General features: G+C 37.1%; 1 protein-coding gene across 3 annotated transcripts; it reads left to right on the forward strand.

Moving 5' to 3' along the window:
• Window positions 1-699: 699 nt before the first annotated feature.
• Window positions 700-17,877, forward strand: LOC105036131 (uncharacterized). Of its 3 annotated transcripts, XM_073259503.1 has the most exons (13): window positions 700-868; window positions 941-1,065; window positions 3,278-3,430; window positions 3,873-4,003; window positions 7,834-8,065; window positions 8,225-8,405; window positions 10,760-10,860; window positions 14,725-14,898; window positions 15,298-15,353; window positions 15,489-15,546; window positions 16,884-17,004; window positions 17,089-17,211; window positions 17,289-17,877. In XM_073259503.1, exons 1-13 carry the CDS (start codon window positions 853-855, stop codon window positions 17,405-17,407), a joined length of 1,590 nt encoding a protein of 529 aa, XP_073115604.1. In that variant the 5' UTR covers window positions 700-852; the 3' UTR covers window positions 17,408-17,877. The 3 variants fall into 3 exon arrangements, with proteins under 3 accessions (XP_073115604.1, XP_073115605.1, XP_073115606.1); XM_073259504.1 differs by lacking the exon at window positions 17,089-17,211; XM_073259505.1 differs by lacking the exon at window positions 700-868 and having other exon boundaries at window positions 940-1,065; window positions 3,278-3,353.
• Window positions 17,878-19,173: the final 1,296 nt, after the last annotated feature.

Raw genomic sequence — 19,173 nt, forward strand, 5'->3', positions numbered from 1 at the left:
CGCCGCAGTCGATGTCGGAGCCCGGCTCCCGTAGAAGTCCGGGCGGAGCTGTGCTGCAGTCAATGTCGGAGCCCGGCTCCCGTAGGAGTCCGGGCGGAGCTGTGCTGCAGCTGATGTCGACGGCGGAGCCCGGCTCCCGTAGGAGTCCGGGCGGAGCTGCTCTGATGTCGCGGCGGAGCCCGGCTCCCGTAGGAGCCCGGGCGGAGCTGTTCTGATGTCGGCGGCGGAGCCCGGCTCCCGTAGGAGTCCGGGCGGAGCTGTTCTGATGTCGGCGGCGGAGCCCGGCTCCCGTAGGAGTCCGGGCGGCGCTGTTCTGATGTCGGCGGCGGAGCCCGGCTCCCGTAGGAGTCCGGGCGGAGCTGTTCTGATGTCGGCGGCGGAGCCCAGCTCCCGTAGGAGTCCGGACGGAGCTGTTCTGATGTTGCGGCGGAGCCCGGCTCCCGTAGGAGTCCGGGCGGAGCTGTGCTGTTGCCGATTCCGTCGAGGGTTTCAGCTGTGGGTATTTTATACCCAACAGCACCAATTTTAGAATCCGATTCAATCCTATGAGTTCTTTAATGTGCATCAGATTCAATCCTAAGCAGGTCGGGTATGATCGCGGCATGAGATAATTAGACCCATCTGCAGCCCTTGTCGTTAAGATCGGGGCATGAGATAATTAGACCCATCTGCAGCCTTTGTCGTTAGTCTTTTTATCGAACACGAACATGGACAAGAGGCTACAATGCCAAAATCTTTAATCTGGTGCATCACAGCCGGCATCACACCGCTATCGCTATACGTCGTGTGCCCTTGCCCGCTTCTTTAACAAAAACCGGCCGCTTCGTTGTGACGCTCTGCCGCCCCTGCAAGATGCCTCCACCCAAGGGTAACACCTCGCTCCCTTTCTCTCCTCCTCTATCTCTCACCCACTCTCTAATATTTTGAAGCGTTTTAATAGATCTTCCGGGCTTCTACTTTGATCCTGAGAAGAATCGCTACTTCCCAATCAAAGGTCCCATACCGGGTGCAAAGCGTCCTTTTTCTTCGTCACTGGGGCAAGGTCAGCCCTCCGGCCGAAATCAGGTATTCATCTAAAATTTTCATGTATAGAGCAACCCAAATTCTTCATGAACATCACTTATTTTTGAAATTCTTGACGAAAAATCTTGGTTCTTGGCTATCAAGCAACTCTGTCAGTCAGCCTATGTTGCGGTATCTTCCTTCTATGCCGTGCATCATCTTTTGAATCGTGCTGTTATCCATGCCTCAGTTGGATTTTGGGTCTTTCTTTCTCTCTTTCTTTGATTCAATCAAATTGAACTGTTTAACATTGAAAGGAAAGGGAAAAATAAGCACATGCAGTGTGCTGTTAAAGATTGAAGATATAATCTTTTGAAACTAGAACTTGCGTGGCTTGTTAATATTTCGTATTGTTTATGCATGGTTAAGGAGGCCTACTAAAATTCTTTCTCGGACTCACACTTTACAATGCTGTCATGAGTATGCTCTATTTCAATTTTTTTTTTCTAGGTTAGAAATCTGAGGTCTTTTGAATAGTGTTTACTTTGTCAACCAACTCAGTGGTGCTAGAACCCTGAATGAAAACTAAAGAGGCCTATTGTATATTGTAATACTGTTCTGTTATGCCATGTCTTGTCTTTGTTAGACGCTGTTAATGTCTTAGTTGGATTTCCTGTTTTCCATTTTGCCCTCAAATTCAATTGAATTGAATGCTCGATATAAGAAAAAAAAGGAAAAAAAGTATGTTTATGCTAAATATTGAAGGAAAATGGTTTAAATTTAGAATTTGCATGGTTGGTTAAATTTTTGTTTGGATTTTATGGATGGGCTGGATCACTGGTGTAGACTTCCATCCAAGACATAAGTGCTAGATTACTTTTAATAGATGAAGAGGGTCAAGGTTTATAAGATTTTTCTGGTTTGCCCTTGATATATGTTCTTTAACAACTCTGAATCTATACAAATGGTCTTAGGGTTCTGAAGGGGTTGGCCAAGTATCTTTAAATTTTGACGTGTTAAGAAAAAGGGGTAGTAGCATGCTGGAATAAGTTGTGGTTTACAGTCTGCTTCCTGACTAAATCTATCACAAACTTAAAGGGTTAGTAGAAGATGAAGATAGAATAATAGATGAAGTAAAGAAAGGAAGATTACTTAGATTATTAGCTTTGGTTGCAAACTAAAAAAAAGGAGAAGATGAGGAAAAGTATTAAAGATGGCAGGGAGATAAAAACCTTACTTGCCCGGGACTTCTCTTTCTTTGTGTAAACAATGGGCGAGTTCGGCTAATGAAAATTCTGAAGTGCTTTAGGAACCTTTTGATGAATTGGAAGAAAGTAGATAATATGGTTCTATAGCTTTTTTCATACAGTTTCTCAAAAATAACTTTTTATGAAAACAATAGTAGGAAATCAACAACATTTTTTATGATATATTGCTGTCATTATCTATGATTATTTATCATATCTTAAATTGGGAGTTAGTGCTTTCGTAATGCATGATGATAAATATTTATGTATGATGTTTCTCCAGATGGGAAATAGGACTAAGTAGTTGTTGCAAGGTCTTGAATTATGGATAGTAACTAGCGCACGACGCATATATGCTTCATATCTCCACTAGTGCCATTTCTAGCTTCAGAGGAAACCCAATGTTGTGATAGTTAAAAGATACTGTATCATAATTGTTAACCTAGTTGTCATCTATGTTGGCTCTATATCACTATTGGTGCCATTTCTAGCTTCAGACAGAAGCCTATAAACAAAGGTTAAATGAAATTTTTCGAAGTAGGCCGAAGAAAGTATAATTTTTATGTTTTGTAAGCTGAATAAATGGCGTGTCTTAGGAAAAAAATTTCTTGGATGAATTAAACATGGGTGATCATGGAGAATGTTGGTGAATAACATGCGAGGAAGGGGGACAATATCTTTTGTCAACAAAAGCTATTCAACGGATGCATAAACAGACATGTTATTAGTACTAAGGAAACAAATGAATCTGAACTTTTTTTGAAAATTATAGTATAGGATGTGTGAGTGAAGTTATCTAAGATTTCCATCTTCTGCTTACCCAGTAGGTACTGCTATTAAGTTTATTTATTTATTTATTTTGTGATCCTATAAATATTGTTTGCAAGGTTGACATTAACTCTGTATATGTTATTCCCCAAATTGATTTGTGGACTTCAGATTCTAAATTATGTGATTTATTTTTTGAACATTCAATTACTAAGTGATGCTGGGAGAAGAAGAAATGAACTCTCTTTAGTTGTTTACAGAAGCATCGAGCACATCAACCAGGCAGCAGAAAGCAGATAAAACCTTCTGAATTGCTTCGTCTTAGGGAGATACATGGTAGACTTCTCTTCTCCCAAAAATGTAGACACAACTTTGAACAAGAATACAGAAAATTTCAAGCTTCTTATCCTGTGGTATGCATGTTACTCATTTATTAACATATTGTTTATGGATTATTTTCCACTCCTCAGTGATTAGTATTTTCCACCTATCCATGATCCTCAAATTAATAGTAATGCTATTTAATCTCTATATTTGGCACACAATCTTTGCATGGAATTTTTATATTTAAAATTTAGGAGGAATTATTCTGTATACGTAGAAAGCTGACCTAAGCTTTGGCTGCTCACTTCTAAAATGATTGCAAAGACCTTGTTTTGCAACATTCAACTTTGCTGCAAAAAAACAGAAGTTTCAGATGATGTTATAATTAAAAGAAAAGATTAATAATAAAGCAAGCTTTGTTTTTTTTCAATTCACATATTTTAAGGCATCAAATTCTTATATGTTGTCTTAATGCTGCTTTTATATTCTTCTTTTAAGATTTGATATTTTATTAGTTAACATGTATAACAGGTATGGAAATATCAGAATACAATTCACAGTGCTGTTAGTGCGCTGGAACAATTGGATGGCATCGTTCAAACACCAAGAGGTTTAGAGGAGACAAAGTTTTTAACAACGGGCAATATGATTGGTGCAATCAGGTGTGAAATGGTTTGAAAGTTCAAATCCACTTCTTATAGCCATTGGCATGTCTATACCCAATTTTGAGGCAAATTAGCATTTTGCTTTGTTGTGCGGTACTATGTTAGAATAAGAGAGTGTCTTTCAATGTATGAATCAACCAGGTGAAGCTATTTCACAAGTTTGGGTGAATCCAAAATTCGAGATGACTTTAATAATATAGGTAAAACCTTTTATGAATGTGCTAGTTTTGGTGATTTATCCGATTTATTAAGCCATCAAGAAGATGGAAACCATATATGTCTTTACATAATGGAATTGAAAGCCTTCTTCTTCATCACATTCTCCACTCTCTTCTTCTCCCAGATGCCTGCAAGTTAAGATCTATTTGATGATCTATTCATGGGGTCCATAATAGCTGTTTATTCTTCTTCATGAGTTCTTTTGTTGCCTTCTTGTAATTACTGCTTTTGTCTCTAATTCATTGATTTGATATCCAGTTTCTTTTTCACTTAAAGCCTTTTTCTAGAAAAAAAAAAAAGGGATCACCTTCCACCAAAGCTATATTAAGCAGCCTCAGTCCACGTGAGCATTCTGTAGGTGTGTTCTTAGGACTGTTGTATCTCTTACAATGTTTTCAATCGAATTGTCAAATTTCCATCACCAGATTAAGGAGATGATGTTTTAGTTATTGTTTATTTGAGAAAAGATTAAAAGATGGGATCACTTTCCACCAAAGGTATATTAAGCAGCCTTAATCCAGTGAACATTCCATAGGTGAGTTCTCAGACTGTTTTATCCTTTGCAAGTTTGAAATCAAAATGTGAAATTTTCCATCACAAGATTAATAAGATAACAATTTAGCTATTGTTTATTTCAAAAAAATGGGGTTAAAAGCATGAACTTCCTTAGGAAAATTCTTAGTCTTGGGACTGAATTTTAGGGCATATTGATTCGATTTTCCAATCCCTGCTGCTTTTAATGCAACAACGTGCATAGTATTTTTTTCCCCTGATTGGATGGTGATGTATTGGATAAATAGAAGTGCATTTAGTGAAGACAAGTTCTATGAGAGTCCCAAGGGAAGGGAAGATTGGCAATAGTTGGATGAAATAAAGTGATTGGGAATGCTTACATATGGATGCCTTGGGCTTAGAGCTATCTTTCTGATTCTATTATTTACCTTTTTTTAAGAACATCTACAGATGCTAAGAATGTGGTTAATCTCATGACTTCTTGATAGGGCAACAGAAAGCAAACCTAACCAGACTTCAGTTAGACAGAAGAGATAACCAACCACATGATGCATCAGGCAGCCAATTTCCATATTTGCCACTTATTTGATCTTATCCATTTTTTCATGACATAAAATGTTGGCTCTTTGGATTTGACAATTTCTATTTCAGCCTCTGGTTTTACTTGTTAACAATTTGAATATATTCTCAAATTTGTCAAAATCATGCAGTTATGTGATAAATGATCCTATGTCTGTCTTGTTAGAAGTTGCTGTAACACTGATTGTCATAGTTCATTTTTCCAAATCCTTCTCTTTTTCTTGCCTGATCCAATTATGGTCAAACAATTCATTTTACTATAGTTACTTGAGTCCATTTGATTTTGCATTCATTGTAGATTGTCAAGGCATCAATATAAACTTGTCAAGTGAGAAAGTACATATCACACACGTGACACCTCTGATAACTAACTGTGTTGACTTCTGGTCAACAACCAAAGCTTTCCTGATAGTTGATATCTAGTCCCTTATGTTGTGGATGGTATTAGCTATAATGGCTGTCGAGGTAACCTCAAGCTACAAGTGTTATTATGCGGCAAGTATTTGGCATAGAATTTATATTTCAAACTAAATAGGCTTGTGTTATGACAAACTATTAATGTGTTTGATGCCGCTTCTGCATATTAGAAAGTCATTCTCAAAAATTAAATTTTTGTAAGTTCTTAAACAAGAAAGTACCTTTGAGTATATTTGGCGCAGGTTATCCAATATTGTAAAATTAATTTTTTATAAATGAGTATCATATTTGAAAGAGAAAGAGCAATCTCACTAAAGAATCTAGAAGCTTGCTTTTCTAGCTTCTTCCAAAAGCACTTTTCTGACTTCTCATCAATGAGTTATAAAACATATAATTTTTTTAGCAAGTAATATTTTATTTTAAAAGTTACAAAATGCTTTTGCTGAGCAACTCCGAATGCATCCTTAGTAATGAATTTTCCATATTGTCAGCAATGTAAAGTAGCAATATATTTTTATTAAAAATACCAGTAACCAGAAGCTTACTTTTCCAGCTTCTCCCAAAAGCACTTTTCTGACTTCTCATAAATAATGTTATATATATTTTTTTTAAGTAAGTACTTTTTTACTTTGAAAGTTACAAAGGGCTTTTGTTGAGCAACTCCCAATGCACCCTTAGTAATGAATTTTTTCATATTGTAAGCAATGTGAAGTATCCATATACTTTTATTAAAAATACCAGTTCTGCTTTTATTGATTGATATTACGAAAATCCATGACCACTACCCTTTTCTCCGTTGCTTAGGTTTTGGTTTATGTATCTGTCTTCAACTATCACGTTAAAATCAATTTCAAAGTTGGAGATTTTTTCTTTTGACCTTAATGTTCTTTGTTGATTGATCTTTTCTACACTATAAATTGCACAACTGCCTGTAAAGCTGTTGTAAGTGAGGCAGGTCTCTGCTATACTATCCAGTCCTCTCACTAATTCAGCTGATCATGCCTCTTGAATTGCATCCTACTTCAAATTTGACTTCTTGTTTTTGTCATATTAACTCCTCTTGTGCCTTATAAGGACTGTGCCGTACGTCAATTTCAGTTTCTTATTTGTCATAATGAGATCAAACTCATTTCTTATTAATGTTCACAATTGTCAAACTTTCAGTTCTCAGCTTTTTTATGTTTTAATTTTTAGATAATAATACAATTACAACAGCCTTTGTTATAGTCAAAGATCATAGATGCCAACCATTTTCATGTGAGGGCATAAATTCATAATCATCATCCAGTTGCTATTTCCATTATGCTTCATAGCTATCTGCAAAATCACATATTTTTCTAGTCCCATGTAACATTTGAGCTCTCGGTTGAATAGCTTTCCCCTTCATATGTTTGCTGCACTTGCATAATTGATGCTCAGTATTAGTCTTCGTCAACAGTAGCAACAGAATAGTAGGTGTTTGTCATAATTACCAACTGCATCAAAGCTATAATCTATCGTTGTCATGTGATTAAAACAATTATTGGTAAAGCTGATAAATTAGTTCTGATAACTATGGCTTGTTACAAAGGGGACTATAGACTTTTTGATCCATGTGTTTCAATTTCAGAATGTTAATTTATGGTTATTAATGCCATTTAATTCCATTTAAATTGTTCCTGTAATAATGTAATTTGACCATAAATATTTGCAGCTCTATACAATGTTATATTATAATGAACAGTTGGGCGAAACCATATTTTGTAGTCAGAGGTGCAGTCTTGGATTTAACATAATACTGAGAAATGATTTGTAGCATAGTGATATCACATGATTATTTCCTTCTTTAAAGTACATCTTGGAAGCCTCGTGCATATTGTCTTTATTGCATCTATGCTATGTACCTAGGATGTATTGTTTATTGTCACACTAGAATGAAATGTGGTAATCTTTGCTACAAAAAAAAAAAAAAAACATCTTTCTATTGTTTGGCTTCCCCTAGTCCCACTCCCTCCACCAACTTGTCCAATTGCATGACCTATCAGCTCATTTTGCAATTGTTTCCAAGTCTGCATTCTCTAGGATGAAGATTATTTTTGTAACTGAATTTCCTTTCACAGTCTCTTTGAGATTGGAAATGTTGGACGTTACTTTGATTATGGGCTTGAGTGGATACCTGGTGCTGTTTGGCCTCCCTCAAGCAAACACAAAGTGGGCTGTGCTTACGCAATTCGGAGTATTTGGCGTTTAGCGGAAACCTTCTCAAGTTTTGACTCTGGTATATCTTGCATAAGGAGGATTGCCAAGCACTCTCATGATCGATCTGATGATAGTTCATCCTTCCAGCAGGCACTGTATCCAAAATGCATTTTGATGCCTTCATGAATTTAACATACTCTTTTGCAGTTATTTGATTTGTTTATCTGCATATTTCTTTCCTAGCAGAATTTTTTGACTGGATTATCTCATATTACTAAATTTGGAATTTTGGATCACTTGACAATATGAAACATGGTGACTGCTCTTGGGTCAGGACTGTCCAGTGGTTCAGTCTGCATTCTGAATCTCAGTGAACCTCTAGATCTTAGTCTATGTTCTTCCAGTCTAGATGGCAGAATTTCAAGGATCGCTTCATTTGATCGCACGATATGGACTGCTGATTGCAACTCAAATGGGAAACAAGCTGTTATTGGTGAGTCCTTGTAGGCTGCATCTTTTTTTTTTTTTTTAAATTTTTTTGCCAATCTATGCACTGTTTATTACTTTCTCTAGAGTAGAAAGGCAGAATAGTGTGGTTGTGAAATCTACTTCACAACATTGGATAGCGGTTAGTTCCATCTTGATTTGGTAAAGCATTCCTAGGTTGACTGGTTCCTGGTGGGGCATTCCATAGTCTTGAAGGAGGTGATCCTTGTGGCTTTTGCTTAATTGGACTATGACCATGGAGTTAGGTCCATATCTACCATGTTTGGTGGCTATTGACAGTAAAGTGATTGTTAAACTAGGTGCTTCTCCACCAATTTACCTGATTCCCACTGGGAAGTAGATGAAGATGTTGAGATAGAGCCTATCTGTTGTTTCCTTTGAGGTCATGTCTGAAGTGGCTAAGATTGGATCCTGGAACCTTCATATGTGACAATATACATCTAGATTGATGAGGTGGCTCACAATTTCATATTTGCTTTAATGAGTTGGAGCAAGGTTTGCGGTATTGCCCCATACCGAGTGGTATGGGGCGTACTGTACCATACCGATATGGAGTACTATCCCTTACTGATACTACCATACCGTACCGAACTATACACCGACTTCATAATAGGATGGTATTGGCATAGGGTCCGGTATCGAAACGACAAATCTTGAGCTGGACATTTGTAGTAGGGTGGGAGTTGCATACGGCAATATAATGGATGTAATTTATGGTGGTGTCAAATTTGAGCATTCGGTCAAAGCTTGGAAGAAAAAAGTTCATGCTTAAAATTTGGACATTTATTCTTTGCACTTTGGGTTATTAGTTATTGGTAATATCAAGTATACCCTGTTCGAACCCTTCCATAGCTATTGTATATAGTTTCTTGAATTTTTCATCCATTTTGCTATATTTATTGCCAAAAATTTCCTTGACATTTTTTTTTGTTTAATCCTACCCTAGTCCTCAGCATAATTGTTCTTTAATAGCATGTTTGTAATGTTGTAAAAGATGGCTGCTGTGATTGCCTAAGGGGTGCCACTGAGGTATGCTTTAATGTTTTTCACCTTTTTGAGTATGGAGGACAACTTCAAGAACTAGTATTATATGTTTCCAAGGTGGTACTTCCTATCGACATTCTACATCTTATTTTATATGTTTTGTTTTCCTATTGGTTTATAATTTCTTTTAGATTTTTTTTGTTTAACTAGTCTTTCGAGTTTATCATTTTTGGGCTGCCTTGACTTCTAGGTGCCTGCCTAGCATTGCTGCACTAGATAGGCCCCTAGCCACCTTTCTATTGTTGATATTCTTTTGAAACATTTCTTGTTTGTTTAGTAAGCTTAAATTTCATCTTCTAAAACTTTCTTGTTTGTCTAACAAACTTACATTTCTTCTCCTCATTAGATTAGCTACTTAGAGTCCTCCCAACTCTAAACCTTTTATTTTACCTTAACTCTTTGATCCTTTAACTTGAACCTTGCTTTGTGTCTCTATAGCATTTTTTTTCCCCTAAAACAACTTCCCTTTGCTCTTCCTGTCCTTGCATACTGAATTTAGACTACAATCTCTAGTAGTGGATCTAGCTTCTCTGACCTAACCTGGAGACCTCCAATTACAACTCAATCTAGCTACCATATCTTTGTATTCTGTTGCAGCAAAAGGAGAGGGAGAGAATCACTAGGAGATTTTCTTGTTTGAGTTGATTAAGATATTATAAAGGAAAAGATTCTTGGAAGTGGTATGTAACCTATTACATGTTCATATATGCATGAACATTTGTTTTTATAAGGTTGTCTCATGAGAGAGTGTAGCTCGTGCAAACATCCATGCATGCATGCGTGAATGTTTGTAGGCCCTGAAAACTTTTAAAAGACCAACTACATGGAAGAACATCATTGACTAACCAACTTAAATTACATTATTCAAGCCAGACTAAGTAATGTAACAATGCCAGTTCATTGGAAAGAGAAGTTATATGGTAGAGCAAAGATGTTCTCTCTATAGCTCTTATTGATTCTGTTAATCTGGTTGTTGTGATTCCCGTTATCTTGGTGATGCAACTCCAGTAGGCGTTTGCCTCAATTCTTCTGCAACTTGTTCTTGATCAAACTATGAATTGTGAGATTTCTTTAGTCATCCCTTATTACTTTGTGATTATCAATCCTTCCATCCACAGAAGAGAGTATGCCCCACTTGTTCTTGATTTTGAGTTGGTTTTTGTTGTTTATGCTTTGCACACCTTGCATGGAGCTTTCTTTTCAGCTGTCCTATTATCATTATACATATGCATCATAGTTCAATTAAGTCATCAAGTTGTCTAATTTCTAATCATTCATTCTGTTTTCCTTTTCTAGGCACTAATCTTGGAGCTGCTTTGATAGATCTAGAAACCAGAGGGTTGTCGTGGGTGTACCGTAGTAAAAGTGACGTATTGTCACAACAATTTGATCAATCGGTAATAAGATCAATTGTTTCAATAAATTGGTTTTTCTTCTCATGGTTGATGTATTATTCATTACATGAATGCTGGTTTGCATGTGTAGAAGTTACTAATAGGTGAATCATGCAGATTACCTGTTGTTTGAATGAAAAAGTAACATAGATTTTAGAATCTTTTTTCATCCAAGAGCATCATACTTGAAAAACTGTCTACTTTTCTTCTCTGGGAGACAGTGTGTGCTCATTCGAAAGGTTGATGTATCATTCATTACATGAATGTTAGTTTGCATGTGTAAAAGTTACTAATAGGTGAATTATGCAGATTACCTATTGTTTGAATGAAAAGTACCATAAATTTTAGCATCTTTATTAATCCAAGAGCATCATACTTATAAAACTATCTACTTCTCTGGGAGATATTGTGTGCTCATTGGAGATTGATGATGTATTGGTTTGATTGTAATTTAAAAACATAATTTCTGAAAAATATTTTTGGTGGGATTTCTCCCTATATGTAAATGCCACATATAGGAAGAAAGGAAGCCAAATAAGGGCCAGTTTCGCTCAAAACCTCAAGCTCAGGAGTTGTATTTTGAGTTATGTTAGTGGGCATTCAAGTCATTTTGTGCTACTCTAAAGAGAACTTGGAAAAACCTATCATATTTGTTTTCTTCTTTAATATTGGCATTCATAATCAAAGGCTTGTTTCATGCCTATAACTCCTATGTCAATAATCTATGTAAGGGGTGAAGCTGCCTATTTCTGAATGAAAATTACATAGTTCACTTTAGCAGATATTTTTTGAACCTTATATGCACTCATCCATGTTAGGCGTATCCCTTCATTATTGCAATTTTAGGATAGTGATAGTCACAGATGCTACCCCACCTTAAAGTTAATGAGCTGTCATGATGAAAACAGTTTAGAGGAAAACAAACCTGAAATGCTTCATAATATGAATTCCTTTCCCTACATTCAACTTTTCCAACAAGTGATACAATTTGTGTTACCTGGTCACTTTCATCTAGCTTAAAGAATCCATGTTTGGAATTGTATTGCCAATTGGCTGAATGTTGGATGCTTAGATACTTATCAAATTCTTTTGTTGCATATCTTAGAGATTGGTGGATAGTTAGACTTCCAAGTTCCAACAATTAGTTTTACCCACCATGATAATGCTGGAGCTAGAATATCTTGCAAAGGTTTGTCAAGAATATAGATATTAAAATAACTTTGTGAAATATCATTTCTTTGAAAAGTTGAATCAAGGAATTTAGAGGAGAAACATGTATACTGAAAGTGTATAATTGAAGAACTTCAACAAATAATATATTAAAATATATTTGTACACATTTAAGAATAAAATATATGCATGTGGCTAAGTTAATTATTTCCCATGCCCTTATATCTTTTTTCCCTTTTTCCTACTTGCCAATCTGACACTTGTATGGTGCCTTGATTTGATTCTTATGTCTATGCCCGTGCAACAATTGTCTGTTTTGAGTTGCTCCACCAAAATGGAAGCATGTCCGTTCAATTTTATTGCATAGGTTTTTACTTTCGATGGTTAAAACATGTTTATTCCCTATAATTGCATTAAGATGACGGCTAACTTATCAAATTGGATCAAATATTGAAATCCTAAGTGCCCTCCTAGATGTCATTATCTCATTGGAAAACCAATGTTTTGAAAGACTCTGAGAGATAGCTAGCCAAGGGACTGCTAGTGCCTAGGATATCTCAAGGAGGCCCCAAAAAATGATAATTTCAAAATAAAAAATAAATAAAAGGAGAAATCTGAAAGATTGTTAGGATCTAATAAATGAAGATAACTTATCAAATAAGATGTAGCAACTCAATAGGAACTATAAACTAGACCAACGTCCAATACTAATTTGTACATATATCTTGTCCCACATGCTTAAACATGATGGAAAATATTAGGGTGCAAGGCCTGCCATATTAACCCATACCGCCCTGTTTCGACCATAACGTACCGGTAAAGCTCTGTTATTGTACTGAGGTTTGGTATATGAGTTGAATGGGACTGCACTGGTCCAAATTTAGTTGAACCATCCCATACCGCCTGGTTTCGGGTGGTATCAGGATTAAGAGTGAGAAAAAAGTACTAGGACCTGTCTCGATACGGTTGCATACCTTATTGTGCTGAATCGGTAATGTACTGGCAAAGCTTCCTGTACCAGTTTTGAAGACCTTGCTATGATGGATGTCTAGGCAGCCCACCTACACGGATTGTCTAGGCAATCAATGCAGCCATCTGTTAAAACCATGTGAAAACTTTATTGTACCTTTGAAATTGATAAGGAAAGAGCTTTCATTGAAATTGATAAGGAAAGAGCTTTCATTGGAAGAGGATTCATAAATCCATCTTTGTCATTTTTCTTCTTCGAATCATGGGAAGCCTCATTATAGTCTGAAGTTCCATAGAACATGAAATGCTACTTATGATGCATTTGTTTTTGATTGTCCAGCTTGACGTTACATGGATCTTGATCTTGCACTAGAGTGTCATCTACACTTGATCCATGTCAAAGCTAATCAACCATATGTTGAATTCACCACAAAGGTTGTTGGACCAAGCTCTACGTGATTATTTAGGTCAATACTCAACTATAACACTAGTGGTTACTTCCAATAAACCTCTTTGCAATATCTACATATCAGAATGCACTCTACACACCTAGGTTGGATCATGGCAAAATTGATTAGCTGCAATTATATCATCTCCCTCGGTTAAGTTACTTGTTATTGGATCAAAATTGATCTACTTTGTATGCTTCAACATAAGGTTTCAGGAACCGATATCGAGACTTGTATCGGTTCCTGCTTGATATGGTACGGTACCGTACTGAGTCAATAATGATCCGTACCGACATTAAAAAAATCAAAAAAATTTTCACCCACCACTAAAAAAAAAAAGAAAACCGTGCTGAACCGTACCGAACCAGACCCGTACCACACTGAACCGGATTGAATCGTCTGGTTCGCACGGTTCGGGCTCGTACCATACTGAACCGACCGATATGGTCCGGTTTGGGCCATATACTGAAAAACCGCCTTGAATAGTGTCGGTTTCTTGCCGGTATGGTATGGTATAGGATGTACTAGTCGATTCGGGCCGATACAGAATATCATGCTTCAACATTTACTCTCTATCATAAGAGCATCCACACTTTCCATAGAAGCATCAGTTTGATGTTCTGTATGAGGTAGGTCAACAAGTTCATACAATTTGGTCATGAAGGGCTTTTAAATCCTCACATGTTGCTCTTCTCTGATCTTAATGGTGAAAAACATCACATATGATAATAAATTGAGTAGACTCAGTGGAGAGTGCATGCTTATCATGCCTTCTTGGAAATGGGAAGTGAAAATTTCTTGTCTTAAGACATTGCTTATTCTTGCTTATTTTGGATAAGAGTAACAACCTTAGCCACTGGGCCCTCTTTATGCCAAATCGAAAATTGGTTTATCTTGGCTCGATGCAGGTCTGGATGGCGGTTCAGGTCATAAAATGCCACCCCTAGTTGTTAGAATATGATGCATCTCAGTGCGCCATAAGTCTAATTGATCCTTTGTCTTCAGTCTTCACGCTCCCTTGGGTCAAAACATAGTATTTCAGGCATTCCACCATTTTGCCTTTCGCACTGGCTTGTTTAAAGCAAGGTGTTTTAGATCAGAATTGTTATAAGAAATACCAGAATCTTGCTCAAAATGTTACTTTTTTTTCCTTTTTTTTTTTTTGCAATGTCCACCCCTCAAGTTTAGCTGTCATTGGACTTGTCTGATGCTAAATTTTTTGGAAATATACTTTGTTAAATTATGAATACCTAAAGTTTTTGAATTTTGATCACTGCAGGGAAATGTTGTTTTATGTGGTCATAGAAATGGAGCTGTCATTGCAGTCGATATTCGTGAGAGACAAAGAGGATACTCTGACCTTTTGGCTGGATCTTCACCTCGAATACCAGATACTCACAGAACAGCTCATGCTCATCTAGCTAGGAATGACAAAAGGTCTACAAAGTTTCAGGTAGTTCAGATACATTTCAAGTTCTATTCAGCAATCTTTGTTTTTCATTCGCATCTGTAATGTGTTTCTGTTTCTGAGAAAACGAATGTCACGCACTTAAATTTCGAAGTTCTAATTGTCAAAAAAAGTTAAAGTATCACAAACATATTCTCTGGCTTGAGTTTTTTTGTCATCTATAATATTAAAAGTTGATTTTGCTGCTAATCACATGCTTTATGGTACTGTTTGACATGTGCACAACTAGTTTCCAATGGACATCTTATTATACTATAGGGATATTCCTAGGCTGTAGGGTATTCCAATCTGAGCTGATATTTTGCAAAATATTGCTTTATGATATAAAAGGATTTACTTGCATAACAACATCTTTATTAACACAAATTTTGGTGTTTTGGACAGCATAGAAAAAATCTCAATTCCTCAAATGCTGTCTTCATGTCCTCAGCTGTTTGCAGGTACTATTTCCTCTTCTCATCTTCTTCTACTTCTGTCTTCTTCTTATATTGCCACTTCTATTTGGCAGGCGTTTTGCCTGCAATGCTGTGTGAATGTTATTTGTTTGACTATGAAGTCCACATTCTGCTTTGCAGTTTGGTAGCACTTCAATCATATGATCAATACTTCTTAGGGAGCTCCATGGATGGATCTGTGAGTTATCATTTCAACTCTTTTGACTAGTTATCTGTGAAAGAACTGTGCAAGTATGCTATTTTTTTCCTAATCCAGGTGCATTATAAATTTGCATTTTGTCTGTTGTGAGATGAAGTTCTTTGATCATGGTAGTTGCCATGGAAGTCTTTCATGTAGACATGCTGAATATGATAAACCAGCTTTCTATGCTTGAGAAGGGCATACAACTTCCTTTGCTGCTGAAATTCAGAAAGCAAGTGCTCAAGTGATAACATTTATTTGCAAGCTGTAAATCCACTAATGTGGGTGTATTTGTACATATCCTGTAGTTAACTGTAAACCATGTGCTTCTTTTTCAGTGCTATGATATGAAGCATGAGAATACATGAATTAGACATTCTGCAACTATATGCAACCAATATTGTGACAAAAACCTGAGCTCGCACAATGGATTTGCCTTATTAATTGTAAAGGCATGCAGTAATGTCAATCATCATATTAAGTCCATTGGCCGGTTAATATGTGATAGTTGGAAGTGTAATAGTTTGCAGTGTTAGGGTGGTTGGAATGAACTGTAATAGGGGATAATGCTGTATTGGCAGATGAAGTGAAGCTCTATCTATCTTGTCTAGCCCATTTAGGGATATCCCTCTTGCTATTAGAGCAGAGCTGCATTATCTGACTGTTTGACAAATAATTGTGAGCTTAGGTGACAAAGGCACCTAATCTGGATCCCAGTGTAAGCAACCCTATCATATAATGTTTTAAATTGGCACAATATCATGCTCCTTGTACCCTGAGATACAAGTATGCGTAATTCATGTAAAATCAGTTGTTCATTTTTGTTTTTTTCATGAGTTAATCTCTATTTGTATGCAAGTTTAACTTTAGCTTGGAGAAGGATCAGAAGTGGCCCTTAACCTTAGTGAACCTATACCCATCAAAGGTTCAGAGTTGCAGTTGAAACAGATCATTTTTTTGAGCAGGCTTGAGCTCATCTGGTCATGAGTTACAGCCAGATTCAGCCATTTTCAGTTGAAGCTGACTAGGTCTATCCAATTTCAATCGTTATAATGGACTCAGTCAATCTTGGACAAAACTAGTGATGGTTGCTATATTCATGTTGGTCTTTTTGTGTCATTGTTGGATCATTTCTTTGTTTCCTGTAGACTGTAGAGCAGGAGATGAGAAGAGTGGTGTGTCTATTTGATGCAGCATTTAATTCAAATACCCAACAAAATTCACTTTCCCAAGTTATATTCTTTAGTTTTCAGATTTTTCATCTATCCATCTAAGGGATCATGTTTATAAATTAATTACTCATTTTTTAAGCTTCTTTTTTGTTGTCAATACAGATAAAGCTTTTTGACTGCCGTCTTCTTCAAAGAGGTGCTGTCCAATCATATGAGGGACATGTAAACAGCCACAGCCACCTGCAGCTTGGAGTAGACCCATCTGAAACACTCGTTATGTCAGGTGCATCTCAATTTCATGTTTGTCCTTCCCCCCTTGATAGAAATTCAATCAGCTAAATTGGAGTTCCAAAATGTCCCATGTAAGGTGGAGAGGACCACTATTTGCGTATTTGGACCATCAGGACCGGGGAATTAATTTTTGAAGAAAACTTCTCAAACTCTGTTCTTGCAACTATTTGCTGGCCAAGGGATGGAAGCGGCGCATATGGTTCTCGCCCAACTAGTCAAGGTTCTGGTTTGCAGTATTCATGTGTTACCTGTTCATTGACATTTTTTTTGTTGCAGGGGTTCAAGGATCATTTAAACAACCAGAATGCTGCTCAGAAGGTTCATACGAGCCAACCCATAGTTGGGGGGCATGGTTAGGATCATGTGATGCGCTTTGTTATGTGCATGGCACTTGATCTATCCCCAAAGTATAATAGACACATCTGAGAAGTGCTGATTAAACAAAGGTAACATTGCTGCATGACTGAAGCAAGTTGTCAGATTACACACAAAAAGTAAGAAAGTTGGATGAAGAAATTTTGTATCCTCTGAAGCTCTCCTGCCGCTTCCCTGTTTTCTTTCATCTTCTGCCAGCAGTTCAGGTCTGCTTCTCTCCAAATTTCAGGATTGAGCGTTCTCCAACTACTGCTCTCAAATGGCACTGCTGTGTTGTGTTGCGCCTGTAAATAGCCAGTTTTTGCCTCTAACGTCGGCTACCTACTGCCAAATGTGAATTCTAGTCTGCAGTCTAATTATGCTTTAACTCAACATAGTTTTGCAGTATATATTATTTTAGTTCCAAATGTGATCCTAGTCTGCATGAGAATCTGGTAGGTTGGAACAATTGAAAGTAACAAGGGAAATGCTTTCTTGATGTTTCTGGCCATGCAAGTTCGTGGTAGACAGTATTTCCATACCCTGGAGCAAGTAAATCGCTCGTGTTTTTCGTCATTGTAAAACAACAAATCACTTGGGCGGGCATTCTACTGCGTTCATTCTCTATGTTGCATTTGTAGTTGCAGATACAAACCATCATAGCACTGTTCTTCTTGCTTCTGCGGAGGTTAAATAAGTATCATAATTGGGTATGGATCTCCATAATATTGTTGGAGCAATGCTCCTTTTGGATGTTGCTTTCTTAAAAATCCCTCTTTTTCTAAAACTGACCTCTACAGACTACCATTGGAGATGTAGTGTGAGTTGGAGCGAGTATTGTGGAGGACATTGGCAATGGCCGTGGCACATTGAGCAAGCTTGGCAAGCAAGAGCAGGGCTCTTTGCCTCCCCTGTCGGGGCTTTGAGTGCCCCCAGGGATTGGAAGGACCTACCATATGGTTGTGGGTGGAGGCTGCTTGGGGAGGTCCCGACATTGGTGGGAGACTCGGATGGTCCCTGGCCGGCATCGATTGGCTTTGAACATGCATCGGCAAGTCAGTCCTTTTTGATGAGATTGAGCTGGACTATGTAAGACCACCTTGGAAGCTCTCTATCTCTTAGGCTAGCTCTTGGGGTGGAAACCATTGTCGGAGCTCATCACAGGTGAGCTGAAACTTAAGTTGTGCATCCTTAGCATGAGGTCTAGTTGTGGGTGGCAGTGGAGGGGGTTTTTGGTTTTCGATTTGGCAGCAAGGCCATGCTTAAGATGTGGGTCATGGGACCTCAGACGGTAGTTGGGTGCCTACTCTGAAGGCTTGGAGAGCCAACTTTATCCCATTTGTTTGGTTTGTAGAATTTTTTTTTTTTTGAAATATTATTTGTGCAGTTGATTTTTGAAAAAGTGATTTTGACGTGTTTAATTGATCACGAGAAAATGTCTTGTTTAAGAGTGGTTTATGTTTGTTTAAGCATCTATTTTTTTTAAAAAACTGTATAAATATCTATTATATATTTAATATAAGAAAAAAAATCTTATCCTATTTCATATATTATTAATGTTTGTAAATAAAAATTACGATGATTAAGGATATTTTTGATCATAGATCATGGTAGAGGAGAGTTTGGGGCATTGTGATAGAAAGAACATTTATTTTAGCCATAGATGTTCTGATGGCTTAAAAGGATATTTTTGAAAAAAAAGAGCCTTCAAGTTTGATCTTGTAGAAATTCCAAAAGCCATATATATATATATATATATAAGAAATAATACAAAATATTAGGCTCATTGGTGGCATCTATGAAATAC

The sequence above is a fragment of the Elaeis guineensis genome, chromosome 6 (genome assembly GCF_000442705.2).
Source record: "Elaeis guineensis isolate ETL-2024a chromosome 6, EG11, whole genome shotgun sequence".
Lineage (NCBI taxonomy): Eukaryota > Viridiplantae > Streptophyta > Magnoliopsida > Arecales > Arecaceae > Elaeis > Elaeis guineensis.

What these genes read in the sequence shown, in the direction of transcription:
- LOC105036131 (XM_073259503.1), top strand. An exon ending in AGCCCTCCGGCCGAAATCAG is followed by an intron (nt 1,066 to 3,277) that starts GTATTCATCTAA and finishes AGTTGTTTACAG; the next exon opens with AAGCATCGAGCACATCAACC. An exon ending in ATGTCCTCAGCTGTTTGCAG is followed by an intron (nt 15,354 to 15,488) that starts GTACTATTTCCT and finishes TCTGCTTTGCAG; the next exon opens with TTTGGTAGCACTTCAATCAT.